Raw genomic sequence first — 25717 nt, 5'->3', positions numbered from 1 at the left:
GTGGTGGGAAAGCACTGAGAGAAGGAAAATCAGCTGGAAAGACATATGGGAGATGGAAGCAAACAGACTTAGCTTTCTCATCAGAGTTACATATGATGCACTTCCTTCACAAAAAAAACCTCCATCAGTGGTTTGGTGAGGACCCAACTTGTGCCCTGTGCTCAATTCCGGAAACCCTCAAGTATATCCTAGCAAGCTGCAAAACCAGCCTCACACAGGCAGATACATGTGGCATCACAACCAGGTCTTGAAGAGTCTGGCAGTGGCAATCAAGACCAAGAGGATAGCAACCCACTCTGACAGCAGCAGCATTCGTCTGGGAGGGAGCAAAAAGACCAAAAAATCTACCTCCTAAGCCAGAAACAGGACAGATGAATATGGCCCGTGACTGGAAATTTGCTGGCGCATGTTAATAAACAACTCACCTTTCCACCAGAAATTGCTACCACCAACTTCAGGCCAGACTTGGTTCTCTGGTCCAATTCATTACAGATTGTCTACATTGTGAAACTCACAGTCCCATGGGAGGATTCTGTGGCTGAAACGTATGAGCACAAGAGGCTGCACTATGCAGATATAGCAGCTGAAGCTCAACGAAGAACTGGAGAAATAAAGTTTGTTCATTGAACGTGGGGTGTAGAGGATTTATAGCTGCATCCACCATCAAATTGCTGAAGGATCTAAGGCAAGCCATCAGAGGCAGCAGAAAGAAGCAGTCAGTGGCTTTGGATCAAGCAAGAGCTCCGAGACAACATCAAGAGAGTGGGAGGACACAACATACAGTAACTCTGGGATGCTAGAAGTCATCATCAGGTAGCGGGCTAATCAATGAAACATTGAGGAAAGAGGGTGCCACTTGAAGACCCCTGCATGCCATTCCCAACATCAAGGCAGTCTCGAGCAAATGCTCACAACCCGTAGGCACAAGGGATATTAACATCTTATCCTGTGTTTTTTTTTTGATTGTTTTTACAATATTACTCAAAAATTACTGAAATACATTATCTCACCCACTATAGAAAACATTCTCTCCCCATCCACTCTGTCTAGGCCTTCCAATATTCAATAGGTTCAAAGGTCCAATTTAATGTCAAAGAAATGTATACAATATACATCCTGAAATGCCTTTTCTTCACAATCAACCACGAAAACAGGAGTGCCCCAAAGAATGAATGACAGTTAAATGTTAGAACCCCAAAGTACCCCCCAGCTCCCCTCCCATGCATAGGTGGCAGCAAGCAACAAACCCCCTCCCCCACTGGCAAAAAAAAACATTGGCACCTGCCACCGAGCACTCAAGTGTGAGCAAAGCAATAGCAAAGACACATACTTGCAGTTACCCCAAAGACTTTGCATTTCACCCAGTATACGACATACCACAGGCTCGCTCTCTCTCCCTAATAAGGGAGAAGGAGGTGTCTCCGTTTTCAATAGGTTTCAATGAGATACTCTCATTCTTCCAAACTTCAGCGAGTGCATACCCAGAGCCGTCAAATGCTTCTCACACATTAACCCTTTCAATTATGGAATCATTCTCATGAACTTCCTCCAGACTTTTTCCAATGCTAGCAAATCTTTTCTTAGATGAGGGGCCCAAAACTGCTCAAAATACTGCAAATGTGGTCTGATCAATGCCTTATAAAGCCTCAACAACACTTCTTAATAAAGTCACTTATATTCTAGTCCTCTTGAAATGAATGCTAACATTGCATTTGTGCTCCTTACTGCTGACTCAACCTGCAAGTTAACCTTTAGAGAATCCTGCACAAGGACTCACAAGTCCCTTTGCACCTCTGAATTTTGAATTCTTTTCCCGGTTTAGAAAATAGTCTGTGCCTTTATTCCTTTCAACAAAGTGTGTGACCATACACTTCCCTGCACTATATTCCACTTGCCACTTGTTTGCCCATTCTCCTAATCTTTCCAAGTCCTTCTGCGGATTCCCTGTTTCCTCAACCCTGCCAGGCTCTCCACCTGTCTTTGTATAATCTGCAAACTCTACCACAAAGCCATCAATTTCATCATCCAATTTTCTATCCATGCTAGTACTTTTGCTGTAGTACCATGGGCTCTTTTCTTGTTAAGTAGCCTCCTGTGGCACCTGTCAAAGGCCTTCTGAAGATCCAAATAAACATCCATTGACTCTCCTTTGTCTATTCTGCCTATTATTTTTCAAAGAATTCCAATAAATTTGTCAGACAAGATTTTACTTTTCCCTTTATTTTGTCCATTTTATCTGTGTGCACTGCTAACTTGATTATTATTCACATCACAAAAGCACAGGGCAATGAAAGTTTGGAGAAATTCTTGAATTCTGCAACAAAAATATTTTGTATCTTTGTAATAGTGGCATTATGTATATGCCAATTTGTCTGATAGTTTAATTATTGGTTTTACAGTTGTGTCCAGATACCATATCGAAGCTGAATGCTGCTTATATTTTTGGAACCACGTATCAACAAAGCGTGAGCATGATTAATGTTTATTTATTGATAATGGCTAACAAAGGTGCTATGCCAAGGGTTGTAAAGTTCAAACCTGTTTATTTCATATTATTTTCCAACAATAAGCTACTCATTACACAAATGTGAAAAATATCCATTTATACACCAATGGATATTTTCTACCTCAGCTTTATACTTCATAAAAATGGTGCAGGCTGACCACTCCTTACTGTACATCATCAGCTCCTCCATGGAAGAGTCCAGAGCACCAAGTTTGTTGGAGTTCATGTCACCAATGATCACACCTGGTTCCTCAACACTACCTAAATACAGCATCACCTCCACTTCCTGAGGAGAATGAGGTGAGTGAGGCTCCTCATCCCCATGCTAATTATATTCTACTGGAGTACCACCCAGAGGGTCCTGACCAGCTATTTCACCATTTGGTATGGGAATTGCGAGACATTTCTTGCAACAGGACCTGAGTTGTAGTGAAGGTTTGAATTGATTAGGACTTCATTCCTGGGAGCGTAGAAGATTGAGGGCAGATTTGACAGAGTTATACAAAATTATGAGGAGTATAGATAGGGAAAATGCAAGCAGACTTTTTCCATTGAGGTTGCATGAGGCTGGGTCATGGGTTAAGGGTGAAAGGTGAAATGATTTGTGAGAACCCGAGGAGTAACTTCTTCACTCAAAAGGTGGGGAGAATGTCACACGACCTGCCAGCGCAAATGGAAGATGCGGGGTTGATTTCAACATTTAAGAGAAGTTTGGGTAGGGACATGGATGAGAGGGGTATGAAGGGTAATGGTCTGAGACGATGAGACTAGGCAGATTAATGTTTCAGCACAGATTAAAATAGGTCGATAAGCCTGTTTTTGTACTGTAGTATTCTATGACTCTGACAGATTGTGAGGACTGCTGAGAGAATCATCGGGGTTTCTGTCCTACCCCCCCCCACCCCCATACAAGACATAAACCAGAAGTACTGTTTGTAGAGCCTTCAGAATTGTCAAGGACCCCTCCCATCCATTCCACAATCACTTTGACTTCCTACCATCAAGCAGAAGGAACCGCAGTTTATGAACAAAGGCTGTTAGGCTGGGTAACAGCGTCTTCTCCCAGGTGGTGAGACTTCTGAACACTCTGCTACCATACAGTGCACAAGATTTATGACAGCGCCGGTATATTATACTGTTGTATTTTCAACTGTATGTCATACTTGCAATTTATATTAATATGTACATCTACATTATTTTTTATTATCTCAATATTATTGTGTTATTATTATTTTATCTGCTGTATGTGATATGTGTACTGATTTGCACCTTAGTTCCAGAGAAACATCATTTGGTTTAGCTGTATATGGCTGAATGTCAATAGAAACCATAGAAAAACTACAGCACAGAAACAGGCCTTTTGGCCCTTCTTGGCTGTGCCGAACCATTTTCTGCCTAATCCCACTGATCTGCACACGGACCATATCCCTCCATACACCTCCCATACAAACAGCTCATATACTCAATACTTTGATTAATAAAGGACAATGTACCAAAAGCTCTCTTTACGACCCTATCTACCTGTGACGCCACTTTTAGGGAATTTTGTATCTGTATTCCCAGATCCCTCTGTTCTACTGCACTCCTCAGTGCCTTACCATTTACCCTGTATGTTCTACCTTGGTTTGTCCTTCCAAAGTGCAATGCCTCGCACTTGTCTGTATTAAACTCCATCTGCCATTTTTCAGTCCATTTTTCCAGCTGGTCCAAGTCCCTCTGCAAGCTTTGAAAACCTTCCTCACTGTCCACTACACCTCCAATTTAGTATCATCAGCAAATTTGCTGATCCAATTTACCACATTATCATCCAGATCATTGATATAGATGACAAATAACAATGGACCCAGCACTGATCCCTGCGGCACACCACTAGTCACAGGCCTCCACTCTGAGAAGCAATTCTCTACTACCACTCTTTAGCTTCTTCCATTGAGCCAATGGCTAATCCAATTTACCACCTCTCCATGTATACCTAGCGACTGAATTTTCCTAACTAACCTCCCATGCGGGACCTTGTCAAAAGCCTTACCGAAGTCCATGTAGACAACTTCCACTGCCTTCCCTTCATCCACTTTCCTGGTAACCTCCTCGAAAAACTCCAATAGATTGGTCAAACATGACCTACCACGCACAAAGCCATGTTGACTCTCCCTAATAAGTCCCGGTCTATCCAAATGCTTGTAGATTCTGTCTCTTAATAAACTTGAACTTAAACTTCATGTAAATTCTGATCTATTCAACCGGATTAGTAATCTTCTGTGGAGCAATAAATTTCTATAGCATTAATATTTCCTCATTAGCTTGGGAGAAAGACAGCGTAAACTATTTAGAATCTGAAAATGTGACGGATACCTGTTTCTGCTGATATTATATGCCCACTTAAGCTCATACCCCTCAACACATTTCCTATCAGGTATCTATCTAACTATTTTTTAAACATCGAAAAAGGATCTAGTGCTTTCATGGCATATATGACGAATTAACTCTTTCGGGCTTCCAGCCGGGTACGAGTATTGATTTTAACCGACGTTTCGATGACAAGCTCTGCGGACAGATTCCTTCTGCTTATCACTACCACCTGTTTTCGTTATATTTCCAAAGTTCTGGAAGGGTCATTAGGATCCTGAAGAATTACAGGATTAAAACCATCCACAAACCAGCAGGGAGGCTTAAATCACAGTGTATGTAGTTCAAAGATGACCTGGGACTCAGGATGGCTGATGTTTACAAGATTCCCTATGAATGTGGAGCAACGTATATGGGGACAGGACACACAGTGGAAACCTGCATCGAGGACCACAGGAAGTGTACCTTGTTGGGTTCCCTGGAGAAATGGATGGCAGCAGAACACTGCATTCGTAGTGGCGGCAGGATTGACTTTGACGGCACAAAACTACTGTACCATGCCAATGGCTTTTGGGATCACCTGGTGAAGGAAGACGTGGAAATAAAACTAGAGGAAAAGAATTTTAACAAAAATGAAGATCTCACTCCAAGAACTGGAATTCCATCGTAAACAAGGTGGAACAGCGGAAGCCTGATTGGATGATGACTAATCAATCAGGAGGGATGGACAACAGGGTTATATATACCACAGGACTGAAGATGCCCAGGCATCATCCCTGAAGAAGATGGCAGAGTCTGTCATCAAAATGTTGGTTAAAATCGATATCTATACCTGGCTAGAAGCCCAAAAAGAGTTTATTCGTCTTTTAAACATTGTTATAGTATCTGCCTCTACCACTTCTATTTTGCGCTCTGACTATTGGTTCAGCAACACCTATTAAGGGTCTTTTAGGGATGAGTAATAAATGTTAGCTTTGACAGCAAGTAATATCTTTATGATTAACATTTATTTATTTTTATTGGGCTGTACGGTAGCATAATGGTTAGTGCAATGCTATTACAGCACAGGGCACTGGAGTTCGGAGTTCAATTCCAGCATCATCTGTAAGCAATCTCTGTACGTCCTCCTGGGGGATGTGTGGGTTTTCCCCAGGAACTCCAGCTTCCTCCTGCAGTTCAAAGACATACCAGATAGGCTAATTGGTCATTGTAAATTGTCCCCTAATTAGGTTGGAGTTAGAATGAGATTGTCAGGGGTTGTGGAGCAGTGCAGCTCGAAGGGCCAGAATGTCCTAATTGGCTCAGTATCTAGATAAATAAATAAAATTTTAAAATTTGTTTTTACATACTGTTTGAAATATTTAAAATTTATATACTTGATCAGTTGAATAAATTAATTGTAAAACTGTAAACAGTATTTTTCACCCCCTTTCAGTCAGTAAAATACACACTGCACCCCCCGGCCCCACAACATTGAATACTTGATGATGTCACAGCCATTCCTTGAGGGCAGTCAGCAACACAATGTCAAGGCACTTGGGTTTTTACTCACTTTTATCTTTCTGTGAACTTTCTAAATTATCTTACAATTATTAAAGTCTTAGGGGTGCCTATTACCTTTAGCCCTGAGCACAAACTGGACTTCCAATAAGATGGTGGTGTGCTCAGATGCAGTGCTTCTATGGGGCCAACCAAAAGTATTTTTAAAAACTTATTTTTACAATCACAAGACTTTGCTGTACATTAAGAACTTAAAGTACTGCAGGTCTACCCTGTCAGTGAGTTGCTCGTTGGCATAGAAAGTAAAGGAGCTGGACTTCATGCAGATCGTGCTGCTGCCTGCATTAGAGAGATGTTGGTGCACCAAGGCCGTGTGCAGTCTTACAGCGAGTGATCATCTTAGTTGCTTTTCTTGCAAGCACAAGACCCCGTTGAGCATGGTTGATGTGGAATTCTGCAAGCCTGATTCACTGCTAATCGGCGAATGGTGGGGGTGGACTGCGGGAGAGCTGCTTGGCCTCAGTCGTAGTGAGGACTAGGGCTCAAGCCACGGTGTCGTCTGTTTGCAGCCACCGAGGAGAGAGGCGAGAGTCGGTACACTCTGCTGGATTGCTGGATGCGGTGTGATGCAATATAAATGGTGGAGTCAGTGATATAGGACCAGAAGTAGGCCATTCGGCCCACTGAGTCTGCTCCGCCATTCAATCATGGATTGATCCAATTCTTCCAGTCATCCCCACTCCCCTACTTTCACCCCATAGGCTTTGATGCCCTGGTTAATCAAGAACCTATCTATCTGCCTTAAATACACCCAGTGACTTGGCCTCCACAACCGCTCGTGGCAACAAATTCCACAGATTTACCACCCTCTCACTAAAGTAATTTCTCCGCATCTCAGTTCTAAAAGGACGTCTTTCAATCTTGAAGTCGTGCCCTCTTGTCCTAGAATCAACTATCATGGGAAATAACTTTGCCATATCTAATCTGTTTGGGCCTTTTAACATTCAGAATGTTTCTATAAGATCCCCCCTCATTCTCCTGAACTCCAGGGAATACAGCCCAAGAGCTGGCAAATGTTCCTTGTAAGGTAACCCTTTCATTCCTGGAATCATTCTCCTGAATCTTCTCTGAACCCTCTTGAATGTCAGTATATTCTTTCTAAGTAAGGAGCCCAAAACTACACACAACACTAAGTGTGGTTTCACGAGTGCCTTATAGAGCCTCAACATCACATCTCTGCTCTTTTATTTTATACCTCTAGAAATGAATGCTAACATTGCATTCACCTTCTTCACAACTGACTCAACCTGGAGGTTAACCTTTAGGGTATCTTGTACAAGGACTCTCAAGTCCCTTTGCATCTCTGCGTTTCGAATTCTCTCCCCATCTAAATAATAGTTTGTCTGTTTATTTCTCCCACCAAAGTGCACGACCATACACTTTCCCGCATTGTATTTCATTTGCCACTTCTTTTTCCTTCAGCAGAAGACAAGATGTATTCTATTTAACTGCAGACTGCTGCAACATTAATGGACTCAGGGACTTGGACTATTTTTTTTATGTGACTGTATTTTACTAATGTTCTATGTGCTATGTGTGCCTTGTGCTATGTAAAACTGTGGGTAGTGTGTTTTGTACTTTAGCCCTGCAGTAACACTGTTTCATTTGGCCGTATTCATGGGTGTTCATATATAGTTGAATGACAGTTGAACTTGAACTTGAAACCCCACCCCCTAAAGATCCCTCATTCAATATTAGCAGCCATTGAGAACACTTAGGAGGATGTTGATGAATGTTAGGTGAGGGACACAGAAACAGAAAGGTAGACATGCTGAAAAAACAAGGTTTCAACAAGAAACTTGTATAATGATGTGATCTAGAGGAAATTATAGAAATTAAAAGCTGGAAGATTGCTGATAAATTTTAAAATGAGAATCTGTGATGTATAAAGATGGTGGAGCTTAATATGTTCTAAAATAATTCAGATCTTCATGAAGAACTGTACATGACAACAAGAGGAGAAAAGGTTGCAAGTAGGTCATTGAAGAATTCCAGTCACAGTGTTAAGCATCGTGAGATATTAACACATTGGAGGGTCGTGTTTTGCAAGAGGAATAATCAAACTCTTTGGGCAAATCAGGAATAAATAATCAAACCAATAAAAACATGTTAAACTTTACACTGCGAAATAAAGCACCTGAACTGGATGGTGTTAAGGAAATTCAAGTATTACATACTTTTTGCCTCAAAAAATATCTATGTACTGTAACCAATTACAGTTTATATATTTTAATTTTTGAACAGTGTACACTTCCTGTTTCGAAACTTTTATCTACATATGGTGAAACTTACTTTTATGACATTTACATACTTTACAAAGGAGAGGATGGTGAGGATAAACTAAGAGCTATCGCAGTTCATAATTTAAATCTTCAATATAATGGAAAATTCATAAATCAAGGTAAGCATAGTGTTCTGTTGAATTACTCATGTTTATTCTGCAGATTCCCCTCATTAAGCTAGTTACGTACAGCAAATCTATCCCAAGGAAGGTATCATTGGACTTTTGGTGGAAATGCTCTCTCAATTATGTGCATCTTTTAACAGTACAGCAAAGTGACTTAAAAACTTGTTTTTCAAATGATATTTTAATACTAGGTGTTATGAAAACTTCTATTGAAATAGAGCTTTCTATTGATTTTTAATCTGTTTTGCTTTTCCTTTATATTATGTGATGGCTGAGTTGTTTTATTTTATTGAAACTTTAACTGCAAATAATCTCAAACTGTGGTCATGAATTTAAAATGCTAAGGGTGGTTACATTTTATTTGTGTGTTATTTGATCATGTTTAATTTGGTTATGAGCTTGAGTGGAGTGTATGGCCATATAACTATGAATAGAAGTTAAGCCTAGGCAACTCCTAACAAAATGGTTTTAGCTCATAAATTTTTATACGTTTCCTAAATTCAAATTTCACTTAATTTAACATTGCAATGAAATAAGAAGGAAAAGACTATTCCATCATTTACCAAATTACTCAAATTATTTTTATTTCTGGGATTGGAGGATAATGTTTGGCCCAGAAAATATCAATCTTAATTTACTTTTATGTGCAATCCATTATACTTGTGACTACGAACCTTAGACATATTTATTACAAATAAAAACAGAAAATGGTGTCAATACTCAGATAGACAACTGTTCAATGGTCTTTTGTTATGAGTTAAATTAAGCATGGATGCCAGTGCTCAGATCTATGTGTTCTTGATTTTCAAATGATTTATCTTGAATAAAGGGAGAGACAGGAGAACCTCATATTCTGTATTCATGTTTAACTTTAGAGAAGCCCTATTTTTAAAGAACTATTTGTAACAAAATTGTATTAGCAAATTGAACATCCTTTAGACACCATTCATGCTTGATAGATGTTTGGGGGATTTGATGTTCGTTACAGGTATAACTGTGAAGCCGGTCATAGAAGCCAGTCCAACAATGTCAGAAGTAAAACCATAACCGTATAAGAGAAGGTCACAAGAATCTCTAATGTCAATCAAAGCATCATGGGAATAGTTCAACAAAATCATGGCATTTCCTACAAAAAGGAACAAAAATTGAGATGTCATCTATACTGGATAATTGCCAGAGCCTCTTTAGCAGTAAATTAAATAATGCAATAGCAGAAATTTCAGAATTATAGCCTTTGGTTCAGCTGAAAAAAAAAACAAACAAAAGGAACTAAAGTAAAATTACTTGGAAAAAGCACTTGTATAAAATTGGAGATTTCATAACACATTGAAAATGAAAAGAAAAGCTTCTGCTTGGGATTTTCTATGTTAGTACTCCTAGTACTCTAGTGAATGCTTGCTGGGACATTGCAGAAACTCTAGGCTGTGATATTACAAAGGTTAATTTTAATAGCCTGAAAATCATGGTGTGCAGTTGCACAATTTCCTGATAGTTATTCCCAACATAGTAAAATTCCAATATTCTGTCTCTCTTGGGGCTTTAATAGTGTGGCACCAGCAGATTTTCCAGACTACTGAATGTTATTTTCATTGCACTTTTTTATTTTACATCTTTTACATGTTACACAATGGTATAATAATTTTTCTAGTGAACCTGGTGAAGCAGGGAATTTGCCTCTGGCTGCAAACCAATCCATATTTCTAATCCTGATGTTCTAGAATTAACTCTAGCTCCAACTGTGCAATTGTTCCACAATCTGGATTCCTGTCTCACATTTTAGACCAGTAAGCAAGCCTAAGTCATTAGAATTTCTAAACAATTGGATGCCAAATTATTGGGGGTTTAATGGATATGACAAGAATGCTGAACAATTCATATTTGATTTTGAGCTGAATTTCAAGTTCAACTTTTAATTTATTTTTATTGAATCACAGATAACACGATGAATAGTTGGTATTTAACCAGACGTATTTTCTTGGTGGATACCCTAAGTGGTCGTGAAAGGAACATAGATAGCCAGCCAAGAGTGATTAGAGTTGCTAGCTACTTAAAAATCAGGTAAGAGAACTTTGACATGGAAACAGAGAAATTCTTTCCTTGCTGTGCGGAAGGAAGCACTATTAACACAGGCTAGCAGTAGCTCCCTGATACAGGGATAGCCATAAGGGCCCTGCAAAACCATACTCCCCAGTGTAAGCCAAGCATTCCACACCATTCTGCAATTATTTCTGCCAATATAGTGCACTAATAATTTGGCAGTGGAGCCTAAGTAATGCATAAAATCACTTAAATCCTGCTTTCCAGTTTATCTGGACTAATCATCATATGAATAAATGTTTAATTACCTAACTTGCTTATAATATCTTTGCATTTCTTGATGAGTAGCACCTCATGAGTAACTCAAACTTTTATGAAAAGCTATGCTTTATGATGAGGATTTCCGATCTACAGGCAAAACACCCAATATATCTTTTCACATTGCTGCATTGTATATGGTTTGCAATGTCTGGAACAGACAAATATTGCCAGGTTCTTCTTATGGTGGCCCTTGCAGTTCTTCAAGCCCCTTGGCACACAGGTCTGCCCTCCAGACACTTATTGACCAGATCTTGCATGTTTCCTTTGACTGAATGTGGAAGTTGACTCCCTTGCAGAGTCTCTCTCCAGCATGTCAATCATAAAATGTGTAAACGCCTTCCAGCTGCCATGGCGAGTCTACCTTTAACTGCTGACACACCATCAGAATGACAGCACTGATAGCTACTGAACTGAGTGATCTCTCTACTTAGCACGTTTCTGGGTGCAAATCTGTTTTTCAGTTATTTTTCAGTAGATCTCTTTTGGCATTAACAGTAAATACAACCCTTTTTAGTGCCCCAGAATCAGCTGGAATCCTGTTTCTCGGCACTGGTGTGTGTGACCTGCTGCTGGTCTGCAACACAGTCAAACAGTGCTAGAGTAATAGTTCAATGTCTATATGTTCTGATTTTTTACACTGGGGTTGACATTTTTGCACAATGGTAATTTTCAGCTTTACACAAATATTTTCAGCATCAAGATCAAAAATCAAATAACAAAACGGCATATCTGTTCTACATCATTGATTTTCACAAGAAATACCATTAGAAGTGAACTGAAAAAATTGCTGATTGGAAGTGGTATTAGTTTATTCTTGTCATATGTACCAAGGTACAGCAAAAAGCTTGTTTTGCATACTGCTAAAACAGAACAAATTATTATATTGTATATCGAGGTATACAAGGTAAGACAATAACAGATTGCAGAATAGAGTGCAACAGTTACAGAAAAAGTACAATGTGGGTAGACAATAAGGTGCAATATCATAACAGTGTGGATCATGAGGTCAAAAGTCCATCTTAACATCCTAAGGAACTTATAACAGCAGAGTTGAAACTACCTTTGAGCCTGGTGTTAAGTGCTTTCAGGCTTTTGTATCCTCTAGGTGTTGTTCTGGATTACACTGGCTACTTTACTGATACATTGACAAGTGTAGACAGATCCAGGGAGGGGAGGCTGGTTTCCATGATGTGCCGAGCTGTGGTCACCACTCCCTGCTGTTTCTTGCGGTCTTGGGCAGAGCTGTCACCACACCAGATAGGATGCTTTCAATAAAAGTTGGTAAGTTTCGATGAGAACATACCAAATTTCTTTAGCGTCTTGAGGAAGTAAAGGATGGTTTCCGCTATTGAGTGGCGGCTCTTTGTATGCAGCTCCAATGGGAATCATCAAATACTCCCATTTAGGACTACCACAGCTGAAATCCACAGACAGAGCCATATGTACTTCAGTAAGCAACTATATCTTAAGATGCTCAAAATTCTATCAATGCTCAAATCTGGCGATATTGGCAGACTCCAGATATCGGTAGATGGCAGATTTGGGTTGCGAGTGCAGTTCCCTTTTAAGAAAGCCGAAGCACGGAAGCTAAGCTAGTCTGCAGGTACGATTCAAACTCGGAGGCTTTAGAGTCCCACTCCTGACCACCCTGCAGGCTAATGTACAGTCTTGGGAAAACAAAATTGAAGATCACAGAGCAAGATTGCAGTACCAGGGGGACATCAGGGTGTGCTGTGTACTTTACTTCATGGAAACAAGGCTATCCCCTGCCATTTTGGATGCATCGCTGCAGCCTGGTGGATTCACCATTCTTCACAAAGACAGAACAGCTCAGTTTTTAAAGGTAGAGGAGGCAGAGTATGCTTTATGATTAACTCATCATGGTGCACAGACATGGTGGTTCTGACTCAATCCTACCCACCTGACCTGCAGCATCTAGCAGCCAAGTGTCGTCCATTTTATCTGCCAAGGGAGCTTTCCGCCATCATCCAGGTCGTGGTGTATGTTGCACCTCAGTCCAGTATCAGACAGGCTCTGGAGTAGCTGAGCCAAATCAAAGGGAAGGTGGGGCCTGTACAGAAGACACGGTTTGCACATGAACTGGAGGGGAACTGATATCCTTATGGGAAGGTTTGCTAATGCTGCACAGTGGGATTTAAACCCAAATTGCGGGGGAATGGGAACTAGATTGCCAGAACAGTTAATGGAGAGGTTGTGGTGACACATATTGTAAGACTCAGACAAAATCGGAAATCAAAATGTTGGGCATGTTGCGACTAGTGTCTCGAGCTGTGTATATTTCAATGCAAGAAGTATCATAGGAAAGGCAGATGAATTCAGGGCATGGACTTAGTTACAGGAAAGGCAGGACATGCAGCTCAATATTCCAGGGTTCCGTTGTTTTAGACATGACAGGGTGGGAGGGATTAAAGGAGGAAGGGTGGTATTACTAGTTAGGGAAAATGTCACAGCAGTGCTCCGTCAGGACAGACTGGAGAACTCGTCCAGTGAGGTATTATGGGTGGAAATAAAAAATAAGAGTGGTATGACCATGTTAATAGGCCTGTATTACAGACTACCTATTAGCCCATGGTATTTAGAAGAACAGATTTGTAGAGAGATCACAGAATGCTGCAAGAAACATAAGGTTGCTATAGTAGGTGATTTTAACTTTCCACGTATTGACTGGGAATCAGATACTGTAAAAGGATTAAGTAGCACAGAGTTTGCCAAATGTGTTCAAGAAAGTTTCCTTCTTTGGTATGTAGAAGTCCCAACAAGAGACCATGTGATACTGGATCTGCTATTAGGGAATGAGATAGGTCAGGTGACAGAAATTTATCTAGGGGAACACTTTGCATCTAGTGACCACAATTCCAATCATTTCGAAGTAAATATGCAAAAAGATAGGTTGGTCCTGTGGGTTGAGATTCTAAATTGGAGAAAGGCCAATTGTGATGGGATCAGAGATGATCTGGCAAGTGTCGATTGGTACAGCCTGTTTTCTGGCAAAGGCATACTTGGTAAGTGGGAGGCCTTCAAGAGTGAAATTTTGAGAGTACAAAGATTGTATGTGCCTGTCAAAATAAAAAGTAAAAATAATAAGTATAGGGAAGTTTGGTTTTCAAGAGATATTTTTGGCAGAATTTTAGATGATGACAAGGAGGTGTACAAGAGGGAAATAGATCAGTTAGTTGAGTGGTGTGGCAGCAAAACTTTTTACTCAACACCAGTAAGACCAAGGAATTGATTGTGTACTTCAGGAAGTAAAAGTTGGGGGAACACATACTGGTCTTCATCAAGGGATCAGCAGTGGAAAGGGTGAGCAGTTTAAGGTTCCTGGGCATCAAAATTTCTGAAGAGTCAGGAGACAGGTAGCTGGGTGACTGTCAGGAGAGGGAAGGGAAATGGACAGAATGAGCAGAGCACCCCTGTAGCCATTCCCACCAATAATAAGTACATCGTTTTGGATTCTGTTGATGGAGATGACAAGTTGTAGTGGTTGCATCTCTGGTACCGGGACTGGACCCTCAGCTCAGAAGGGAAGGAGGGAAAAGAGGAGAGCAGTAGTGATAGGGGATTCGATAGTTAGGGGGACAGATAAGAGGTTCTGTGGAAGAGATCGAGAATCCCAGATGGTCTGTTGCCTCCCTGGTGCCAAGGTCCGCAATATCTTGGATCGAGTTCTCAGTATTCTCAAGAGGGAGGGTGAGCAGCCGGATGTTGTGGTCCATGTAGGGACCAATGACGTGCGTAGGAAGAGTGAGCAGGTCCTGAAAGGTGGGTTTAGGGAGTTAGGCGCCAAGTTAAAGGACAGGACCTCCAGGATAGCAATCTCAGGATTGCTACCAGTGCCACATGCAGACGGGTTTAGAGATAGTAAGATAGCACAGATCAACACGTGGCTGAAGACATGGTGCAGGAAGGAGAGCTTCAGGTTTATAGATAATTGGGCAGTTTTCTAGGGAAGATGGGACCTGTTCCGGAGGGACGGTTTACATCTGAACTGGAGGGGGACAAATATTCTTGCAGGTAGGTTTGCTAGAGAGGATCCGGTGGATTTAAACTAGATACAAGGGGGGGAGAGGAACCAGAGTGTAGGAACAGATGTGGGGAAGAAGGAAGAAAAAGAAAATAGTAAAGTTGTTTGCACCGTTTGTGATAAACAGAGAGTAAGGGGTGGAAAATTTCTTAAATGCATTTATTTTAATGCTAGGAGTATTATAAGAAAGGTGGATGAGCTGAAAGCATGGATTGATACCTGGAAGTATGATGTGGTAGCTATTAGTGGAACATGGTTACAGGAGGGGTGTGATTGGCAACTAAATATTCCTGGACTTAATTGCTTCAGGTGTGATAGAATGGGAGGGACAGGACGGGGAGGTGTTGTATTACTTGTCAGAGAAAATATTGCAGCGGTGCTCTGGCAGGATAGATTAGAGGGCTCGTCGAGGGATGCTACTCGGGTGGAATTGAGGAATGGAATAAGTGTAGTAACACTTATGGGGGTGTATTATAAACCACCAAATGGGGAGCAAGAGTTGGAGGAGCAAATTTGTAAGGAGATAGCAGATATTTGTAGTAAGCACAAGGTTGTGATTGTGGGAGATCTTAATTTTTCCACACATAGACTGGGAAGCCCATACTGTAAAAGGGCTGGATGGTTTGGAGCTTGTAAAATGTGTGCAGGATAGTTTTTTGCAGCAATACATAGAGGTACCAACTAGAGAGGGGGCAGTGTTGGACCTCCTATTAGGGAATGAGATAGGTCAGGGGATGGAGGTTTGTGTTGGGGAGCACTTCGGGTCCATTGATCACAATGCTATTAGTTTCAATATAATTATGGAGAAGGATAGGTCTGGACCCAGGGTTGAGATTTTTGATTGGAGAAAGGCTAACTTTGAGGAGGCGCGAAAGGATTTAGAAGGAGTGGATTGGGACAATTTGTTTTATGGGAAGAATGTAATTGAGAAATGGAGGTCATTTAAAGGTGAAATTTTGAGAGTACAGAATCTTTATGTTCCTGTTAAGTTGAAAGGAAAGGTTAAAAGTTTGAGAGAGCCATGGTTTTCAAGGGATATTGGAAACTTGGTTCGAAAAAAGAGGGATATCTACAATAAATATAGGCAGCATGGAGTAAATGAGGTACTCGAGGAATATAAAGAATGTAAAAAGAATCTTAAGAAAGAAATTAGAAAAGTTAAAAGAAGATATGAGGTCTCTTTAGCAAGTAAGGTGAAAATAAATCCCAAGGTATTTCTACCATTATAGTAATAGCAAAAGGATAGTGAGGGATAAAATTGGTCCCTTAGAGAATCGGAGTGGACAGCTATGTGTGGAGCCAAAAGAGATGGGGAAGATTCTGAACAATTTCTTTTCTTCGGTATTCACTAAAGAGAAGGATATTGAATTGTGTAAGATAAGGGAAACAGGGAGGGAAGTTATGGAAACTATGAAGATTGAAGAAGAGGAGGTACTGGACCTTTTAGGGAATATAAAAGTGGATAAGTCTCCGAATCCTAACAAGATATTCCCTAGGACCTTGAGGGAAGTTAGAGTGGAAATAGCAGGGGCTCTGACAGAAATATTTCAAATGTCATTAGAAACAGGGATGGTGCCGAAAGATTGGCATATTGCTCATGTTGTTTCATTGTTTACAAAGGGTTCTAAGAGTAAACCTGGCAATTATTGGCCTGTGAGTTTGATGTCAGTGGTGGGTGAATTGATGGAAAGTATTCTTAGAGATGGTATATATAATTGTCTGGATAGGCAGTGTCTGATTAGGAACAGTCAACATGGATTTGTGTGTGGAAGGTCATGTTTGACAAATCTTATTGAATTTTTTGAAGAGGTTACTAGGAAAGTTGACAAGGGTAAAGCGGTGGATGTTGTCTATATGGACTTCAGTAAGGCCTTCAACAAGGTCCCACATGGAAGGTTGGTTAGGAAGGTTCAATCGTTAGGTTTTAATATTGTAGTAAAATGGATTCAGCAGTGGCTGGATGGGAGACGCCAGAGAGTGGTGGTGGATAACTGTTTGTCAGATTGGAGGCCAGTGACTAGTAGTGTGCCTCAGTGATCTGTACTGGGTCCAGTGTTGTTTGTCATATACATTAACGATCTGGATGATGGGGTGGTAAATTGGATGAGTAAGTATGCAGATGATACTAAGATCAGTGGAGTTGTGGATAATGAAGTAGGTTTTCAAAGCTTGCGGAGAGATTTAGGCCAGTTAGAAGAGTGAGCTGAAAGATGGCAGATGGAGTTTAATGCTGATAAATGTGAGGGCTACATTTTGGTAGGACTAACCAAAATAGGACATACGTGGTAAATGGTAGGGCATTGAAGGATGCAGTAGAACAGAGGGATCTAGGAATAATGATGCTTAGTTCCCTGAAGGTGGAATCTCATGTGGATAGGGTGGTGAAGAAAGCCTTTGGCATGCTGGCCTTTATAAATCAGAGCATTGAGTATAGGAGTTGGGATGTAATGTTGAAATTGTACAAGGCATTAGTGAGGCCAAATTTGGAGTATTGTGTACAGTTTTGGTCACCGAATTATGGGAAAGATGTCAACAAAATAGAGAGAGTACAGAGAAGATTTACTAGAATGTTACCTGGGTTTCATCACCTAAGTTACAGAGAAAGGTTGAACAAGTTGGGTCTTTATTCTTTGGAACGTAAAAGGTTGAGGGGGGACTTGATAGAGGTATTTAAAATTATGAGGGGGATAGATAGAGTTGATGTGGATAGGCTTTTTCCACTGAGGGTGGGGAAGATTCAAACAAGAGTACATGAGTTGAGAGTTAAAGGGCAAAAGTTTAGGGGTAACATGAGGGGGAATTTCTTTACTCAGTGAGTGGTAGCTGTATGGAACGAGCTTCCAGCAGAAGGGGTTGAGGCAGGTTCGATGTTGTCGTTTGAAGTTAAATTGTACAGCTATATGGACAGGAAAGGAATGAAGGGTTATGGGCTGAGTGTAGGTCGGTGGGACTAGCTGAGAGTAAGAGTTCAGCACGGACTAGAAGGGCCGAGATGGCCTGTTTCCGTGCTGTAATTGTTTTATGGTTATATGGTTAAGACCAATCCTGGGGGGAACATATTGATGCAGTTATTAAGAAGGCACGACACCGACTATATTTCATTTGGAATTTGAGGAGACTTGATATGTCAGTTTGCAATTTTCTACAGGTGTCCTTTGGAGAGCATTCTAACTGATTGCATTACTGTCTGGTATGGAAGGACCACTATACAGAATTAGAAAAAGCTGCAGAAAGTTGTAAACTCTGAGCACTAGCCTCAAATGGCAATGCCTCAAGAAGGTGGCATCTATCATTACCCTCTTCTCTTTGCCACCATGAACTAGGAGGTTTAAGAGCCTGAAGACACACTCAATGTTTCAGGAACAAATTCTTCCTTTCTGCTGTCAGATTTCTAAATGAACAATGAAGTCATAAACTTTATCTCACTTCTTTTGCTCCTGGTTTGCTTGATTTAATTTTTATATATATTTCTCACTGTGAGTATAGTTTTTTTTAAAAATTATTATAAATTGCAATGCACTACTGCTGCAGAACAACAAATTTCACGTATGCCAGTGATATTGAAGCTGATCCTGATTCCGTTGCTGAGCTTTATTGGGAAGGAAAGACGTAGAAATTGTGGAAAAGGTATAGAAGAATTTTACCAGGATGCTGCCTAGATTAAAAGGCCTGAGCTCAAGGATAGGCTGAACAAAGCTGGACTGTTCTCCTTAGAGCGTCAGAGGCTGAGGGGTGACCTGTTAAAGTTTTTTTTTAATTATGAGAGGCATAGACAGGGTAGACAGTCAGACTCAGCTCGCTGGGATAGAAATGTCTAACATAAGATGACATGCTTTTAAGGTTTGAGGGTGTAACTTTAAAGGAGATATGAGGGACAAGTTTAAAAGTGACATGAGGAGCAATTTTTTTTACATGGAGAGGGGTAGGTGCCTGGATTGGATTACCAGAGATAGTAGTGGAACCAGGCAATTTGGTGGAGTTTAAGAGGCTTTTAAATAGATATGTGAATACAAAAGGAACAGAAGGACATGGATGATAAACAGAAGGAAGACACATAGTATAAATCAGCATCAAGATATACACAGCTTTATGGGCCAAATGGTCTGTCCTGTGTTCTATGTTCTATTTTTTTTAAATTGCAAGAAAAGCATAAAACTTGCATAAGGTACTCTGTTTCTAAGACTGTTCCATGACTGCTGGAATTGCAGATTTGAGATCCAAGTTAAGTGAGTACAGGTTGTCTCCAGGGTACAGCAAGGTTGAACGCCTGTGAACTACCCATTACCCAAGCAGTTTGAAAGTTGGAAATGTGCTCTGCTCCAACTCAATGCAGAAGGAGTATGCAAGACAAACAGCTGAGAGAAATTGAAGGCTCCTCAAACAAGGAGGCTCGACGTTTCATTCCTACACAAGAAGTCCTGGTGAGGGTCTACAGAGGTGATCTAAAGTGGACACTTAGAAAGATTTATGTCAGAACTGGACTACTCTCCTACACAGTGAAGATTGTGTCTGATGTCATCTGGAGAGAACATATTGATCAGTTGAGAGCAGAGTCAATTGTTTGAGAAGAAAGATGTCCAGAGCTGTCAGAACCACTTCCCACAGTCCCAGAGTCAACTCCTGCAACCATCATGGAGGAGACGCCAGAACCTGAGATAGTTTCACAGCCACAAGTCTCATCTGCCAAGCCGAGTGATTACCCTCTTCCCCTTGCCAGGAAATACATTATCCCACAAGAGTAAGAAATCCTGCACAGCAATTAAATCTTCAGTCCTGAATGGGACAATCTAAAATTTACTATGCTGCAGATGTCTATGTAGTAGTTGTATTATGTAGTATACTGTGTGTGTGTGTGTGTGTGTGTGTGTGTGTGTGTGTGCGTGTGTGTGTGTGTGTGTGTGTGCGCGTGTGTGCGTGCGTGCGTGTGTGTGTGCGTGTGTGTGTGCGTGCGTGCGTGTGTGTGTGTGTGTGTGTGCGCGTGTGTGTGTGTGTGTGTGCGCGTGCGTGTGTGCGTGCGTGTGTGTGTGCGTGTGTGTGTGCGTGCGTGTGTGTGCGTGTGTGTGTGTGTGTGTGTGTGTGTGTGTGTGTGTATGTTGAGATGCATTGTATATAGAGTTGGAGTTTATAACTAAGTAGGGATGAGTGTTGTAAATTTAATATTTCAGTAATGTTTGATTTAATATTGTAAGTATATTGTTTCATCAAGCATTCTTTGTTGTTTACATAATTCATTACAGCTTATGTGTAGAAGTATGTGAATGCTATACCTCATTATGCCACCACGTCATACGTGTGCGCCTCGCTAACAAAAAAAAGTAAAAAGAAAGTACTGTAGACCCATTTCCTGGTTACTGTATTTTTCTTTTGATTAGTTTCTAGAGTTACAAGCATAACAAGGATCTACCAGCATTTGGAAAGTTTGGATCAGATAAGGGAAAGTTAGCGGGACTTTGTGCATGGGAAATCGTGCCATACAAATCTAATTGAATATTTCAAGAAGGTAACAAAAAAGATTGATGGTGGCAGGGTGGTAGATATGTCTGTAGATGTCAGCTAGGCCTTTGACAAGGTCTCATATGATGGATAGCCGGCTGGTGGTGTAGCGGCATCAGCACCAGACTTCGGAGTGAAGGCTCTCGAGTTTGAATCCAGCTGGCTCCCTTGCACACTTAGCATCCGTGCTGGGTTGAGCGTCAAGCTAGCAACTCAGCCTCGTAAAAATAAGAAAGCCTGCTAAAAAATGCGTCATGATGGCGTCCCGATGACTCCACTCGGAGTTAAGGACTTTCTTCTTTCTTCTTCTTCATATGATGGACTAGTCTGGATGGTGAGATCACATGGATCCAGGGTTACAAATTTAGCTTGATACAAAGAAACAGAGGGTGGTAGATAGATAGATGGATACTTTATTGATTCCAAAGAAATTACATTGTCACAGTAGCAATACAAGTGCACAAGTTCACAGATATACAAATATACAAATATTAGAAGAGAAGTAAGAAAGAATAAATAAATAAGTTACTTCAAACAGTCTAACAGGAGTGGGGGGGTCATCACTTCCCCGGTTACAGGTTGACTCATTATAGAGCCTAATGGCCAAGGGTAAGAATGACCTCATACAGTGCTCTTTGGAGCAGTACATTTGTCTTAGTCTATTACTAAAAGTGTTCCTCTGTTCAGCCAAGGTGGCATGCAGACAGTGAGAAACAATGTCCAGAATTGCCAGGGTTTTCCATAGGGTCCTGTTGGCATCATCCATGTTGATGCCACATCCCCAGCACACCACATCATAGAAGATTGTACTGGCGGCAACAGGCTTGTAGAACTTCACATGTGGTAGTGGAAGGCTGATATTCAGATTGGAGATCTGTGACCAGTGGTATGCAGCAGAGATTGGCGATGTTTGTCAGTTATATTAATGATTTGGATGACAATATTATTAACTTGGTTAGTATGTTTGCAGACACCAAAATTGGTGTATGGTGGACACTGAGGAAGGTCATCTAAGATTATATCAGGATACAGATGAACTAGGCAAATGGAATAAGGAAAGGCAGATGGAAATCAACTTCAACAAATGTGAGGTGTTGCCATTTTCATGTAGTGAAACCATTGTAAGACTTAAAAAGTAAATGATGGGACTGAGGAATATTGTAGAACAGAGAGACCTGAGGGTACATGTTTGGTTCCCTTAAAGCGGCAACACATGTGGATAAGGTGTTGAAGAAGGTACGTGGCATGCTTGCCTTCATTGGTCAATTGATTGTGTACAGAAGTTGGGATATAATGTTGAGAATGTATGAGCCATTGGTGAGACTAAACCTGGAGTACTGTGAGCATTTCTGGTCATCCCAATCCCACTATATATACATATATATCTGTAGCCCTTGGTAAGCCTCAGGCTCGCCCAACTCGCTGTCAGCTAGGGGAAGCAGACTTTGGCCCCGCAAAACTGGGTAAGTTTGTGTGGATGCTGTGTGATGTACCCACCCCACCAAATAACAGACAATACACCATATACGAGTAAATGATTACAATTTATAGATATTACTGGAACTATGTAATTAATAGAGATAAAATATAAAAGGAAAGTAAAAGGCACCAGACTTATCAAAGTTCAACCTCTTCATGCACAAACAGTTGGAGCTCTAGTAATGATCCTCTTTTCACCATTCGATCCCTTCTGACCACCTCGACCCGCCGCCTGGGACCAACCACGGTGATCGACCAGACGCTCCACATGAGTCTGTCTTCGTCTCCTCTCCTCGTTGAAGACCCTGGACCTTGGACTCCGGCTCAGGATCCATCCCATCGGCCAGCTTACAGCATCGCGTCCACTCTCTCTCTCTCTCTCTCTCTCTCTCTCTCTCTCTCTCTCTCTCTCTCTCCTCATCGCGCCTTCTCCCCAAAAGCCCGTGCATCATTATAGCCTACAGACCCACAAGAAAGAATAACATCTATCCCAATTGGTTAGCAACTGAATACAACTTCCTCTATAACCCAAACAAGCTGCTAGCAAGAGAACTTTCTCAGCAGTTAACATAACAAAGAAGCCATTTTGATTAGCCTACGCAGTAACATAAAAGAAGAAACCCCTTCAAACAACAGGAATTCTGCAGATGCTGGAAATTCAAGCAACACACATCAAAGTTGCTGGTGAACGCAGCAGGCCAGGCAGCATCTCTAGGAAGAGGAACAGTCGACGTTTCAGGCCGAGACCCTTCGTCAGGACTAACCTGCCTGGCCTGCTGCGTTCACCAGCAACTTTGATGTGTGTTGTGAGAAGAAACCCCTTACATATACGTGTGTGCATGTGTGTGTGTGCGTGTGTGTGTGTGTGTAGGGTGCGTAAGACTTCTGCACAGTACTGTATACAAGGGAAAACAATAAGAGAATGCATGATGAAGTGTTACAGAAAGAAATGCAGTTCATGTAGGCAATAAGGTGCAAGGCTATAATGAGTTATAGCCTAAATGGTCTAATAACAGAAGGATAGAAGCTGTTCTTGAGCCTAGCAGTACAAGTTTCCAGGTTTTTGTATCTTTTGGCTGATGGGATGGTGAGAGGTGGGGGGTACGGTGCGCAGAAAAGATGTCCAGAGCAGAGTTGGTATTTGATTACGTTGTCCGCTTTACCAAACCAGTTAGAAATATAAACAGAATTCACAAGGGAATGCTGATTTCTGAGATGTGCTGGTCTGTGTCTACAGCAAAGTGAAGTTTCTGAAGTGTTTTCAAGATACCTTTGTTTTCCTGTACTACTTTGACACAACGAGGAAAATAGCATTGCTAGACTTAGTTCTGGAAAAGGAAAAAGGCCAATTGGAGCACTGATCAGTGCTGAAGTATCTGGGTAACAGTATCCCTAATATTGTAAGGCTTAAAATGGCCTTGAGAGAGGATATAGACCATTTCAAGTTTTAAAAAAATGTAATTGGAAGAAAGCCAAATCTGGTCTGGCCCAAGTAAAATGTAATCTAGGCTTGGAAATATTTTACTTGAATAATTAGGGACCTTAAAGATGAAAATATTTCAACTCCAAACTAGATACATGATGGAGAAGGTTAAAGAAATTAAAGCCAGAAGTTGGTAAAAAAAAAGTGGAATGTAAAACAGAGCTGACAGAAAAAAATATGACAAGTATACAAAATTATGAGGTGCATGAAAAGGATGGATAGTGGGAAACATCTAATAACAGAGGTACGTAAACCAGGCATTAGTCTAAATTCAGGAATAACAGATTAAAGCTGAGCCAAGGAAAATTCTTTTCAGCAGTCTGGAATGCACTGCCTGAAAAGGTAACAAGGCACAGAAGGATTTGGACCAAGCGCCAGGAAATGGGTTTAGTATAGGTAGGTTCTGTACTTGAGAGTTTTCAATGGATATGATGAGCCAATGGACACATTTCCAAGCTGTATGACTCTATGATTTGATGATAAATTATGCTGTTAATGCAATAAAATCGTTGAAGAAATAACTTACCATGGATAAAGGGGAAACTGGTGAATGTACTATCCAGATTTCCAGAGGCATAAGGTGCCATATCAAAGGTTATAGTAGAAAATAAAAATTCATCATTTTGGAGGAAACATACCAGTGTAGATATAAGGAATCTGGCCATCAGGAAACAAAAAAAAAGGTCCTTCTTTTGACTGGCAAAATGTAACAGGGTGTGTAGCATGGAGATGAGTACTTGGGCCTCAACTATTTACGATTTAGATACATGACTTAGAGGAAGGCATTGAGGCACTGTTGTTGAAAAAGGATCTAGTGCTTTCCTGGCATGAAATATATGACAACTAAACTCTTCTCAAGCTTCCTGCTGGGTACAGGAAAACAATACAACTGTTGTTGAATTTGCCGATACACACACATATATGGGAAGCTCAGGTGTGAAGAGGATGCGAGGAGGATATTAGTAGGTGGGACAACAAGGATCTTACAAGTGGAGGATAATACAACAATTGTGAAACCACCCATTTTGACATGAAAAATAAATTGTGTTTCATCATCAAAATAGTGGAAATCACAGAGCTCTGTGAGACACTTAGCTCTGAGTGACTTGGTGAATTGTTTATAAGAGGTTTACATGCAAATATATTTCACACACACGTGAACTGCAAAGAAGATAAATGCAGCTTAAGAGATCAGAAGAGAAATCTTATGTCAGAGGACATGGTTGAGGTACTAAATAGTTGTATTTACATTGTTCTTGGCCAAACGCTGGAATATTTGAGTCAGCTAATTTATTTGGGATTTTGTTCAATTAAAATTATAATAATTAGATTTGGATATTAAAATTATTTAGTCTGTGTTTGAATTAATGAACACTCAAGAAAGTTTTGGTGTTATCATATTGATTTTGCAGTGTAATTCTTAAGCCCGATACTCTACAAGGAAAGATCGTTCCTCCTGTTATGACTATCTCTTACACAGATGTGAAGATTCAAAATCCAGATCAACAAACTATTTCAGTAAGTATGATTCCTTTTTTGAAAAAAACACATTCAATTATGAACATAGGCGTTACTCGTTATCATGTTAATTTTGTCATGAAGTCTGTTGAAGACTGAACCATTGATATAATCTTTAGTATTTCTATGTGAAACTTCTATATCCTTAAATAATAAAACCATAAGACAGAGGAGCAGAATTAGGCCATTCGGCCCATCATTTCTACTATTCCATCATGCCTGATTTATTATCCCTCTCAAACCCATTCTCTTGCATCCTCCTCGTAAGCTTTTATACTCTAATTAGTGAGTTGTACTATTCATTGCTCATGATCTGTAGCAACCAGAAAACATTGGGTTTAATCTTCCAAATTTAGGCAAAAATGTAACTTTTTAAATTTGTTAAATTATATTAAAATAAGCAATAATGAACAGCAAACTAGCTGTACAGATTAAAGAAAGGTTTCAGGAAGATTGGGAAACTATCTTTACAAGTGAATATACATAACAAAGTCTCACAAACTCTGGCATCTTCAGGGCTTCGTT

General features: G+C 40.6%; 1 protein-coding gene across 1 annotated transcript in view; it reads left to right on the top strand.

Annotated features, from left to right (window-relative positions):
• Positions 1-25717, top strand: part of tmem67 (transmembrane protein 67) — a 199916-nt gene that overhangs the window by 41367 nt on the left and 132832 nt on the right. The window contains exons 9-12 of the mRNA XM_063051072.1: positions 2400-2465; positions 8657-8813; positions 10754-10877; positions 25087-25192. Of these exons, the coding sequence (XP_062907142.1) occupies positions 2400-2465; positions 8657-8813; positions 10754-10877; positions 25087-25192 (453 nt within the window). The remainder of the gene's footprint in view (positions 1-2399; positions 2466-8656; positions 8814-10753; positions 10878-25086; positions 25193-25717) is intronic.

The sequence above is a fragment of the Mobula hypostoma genome, chromosome 1, assembly GCF_963921235.1.
Source record: "Mobula hypostoma chromosome 1, sMobHyp1.1, whole genome shotgun sequence".
Classification (NCBI taxonomy): Eukaryota; Metazoa; Chordata; class Chondrichthyes; order Myliobatiformes; family Myliobatidae; genus Mobula; species Mobula hypostoma.
This window is presented reverse-complemented; position numbering and strand designations above follow the sequence as displayed.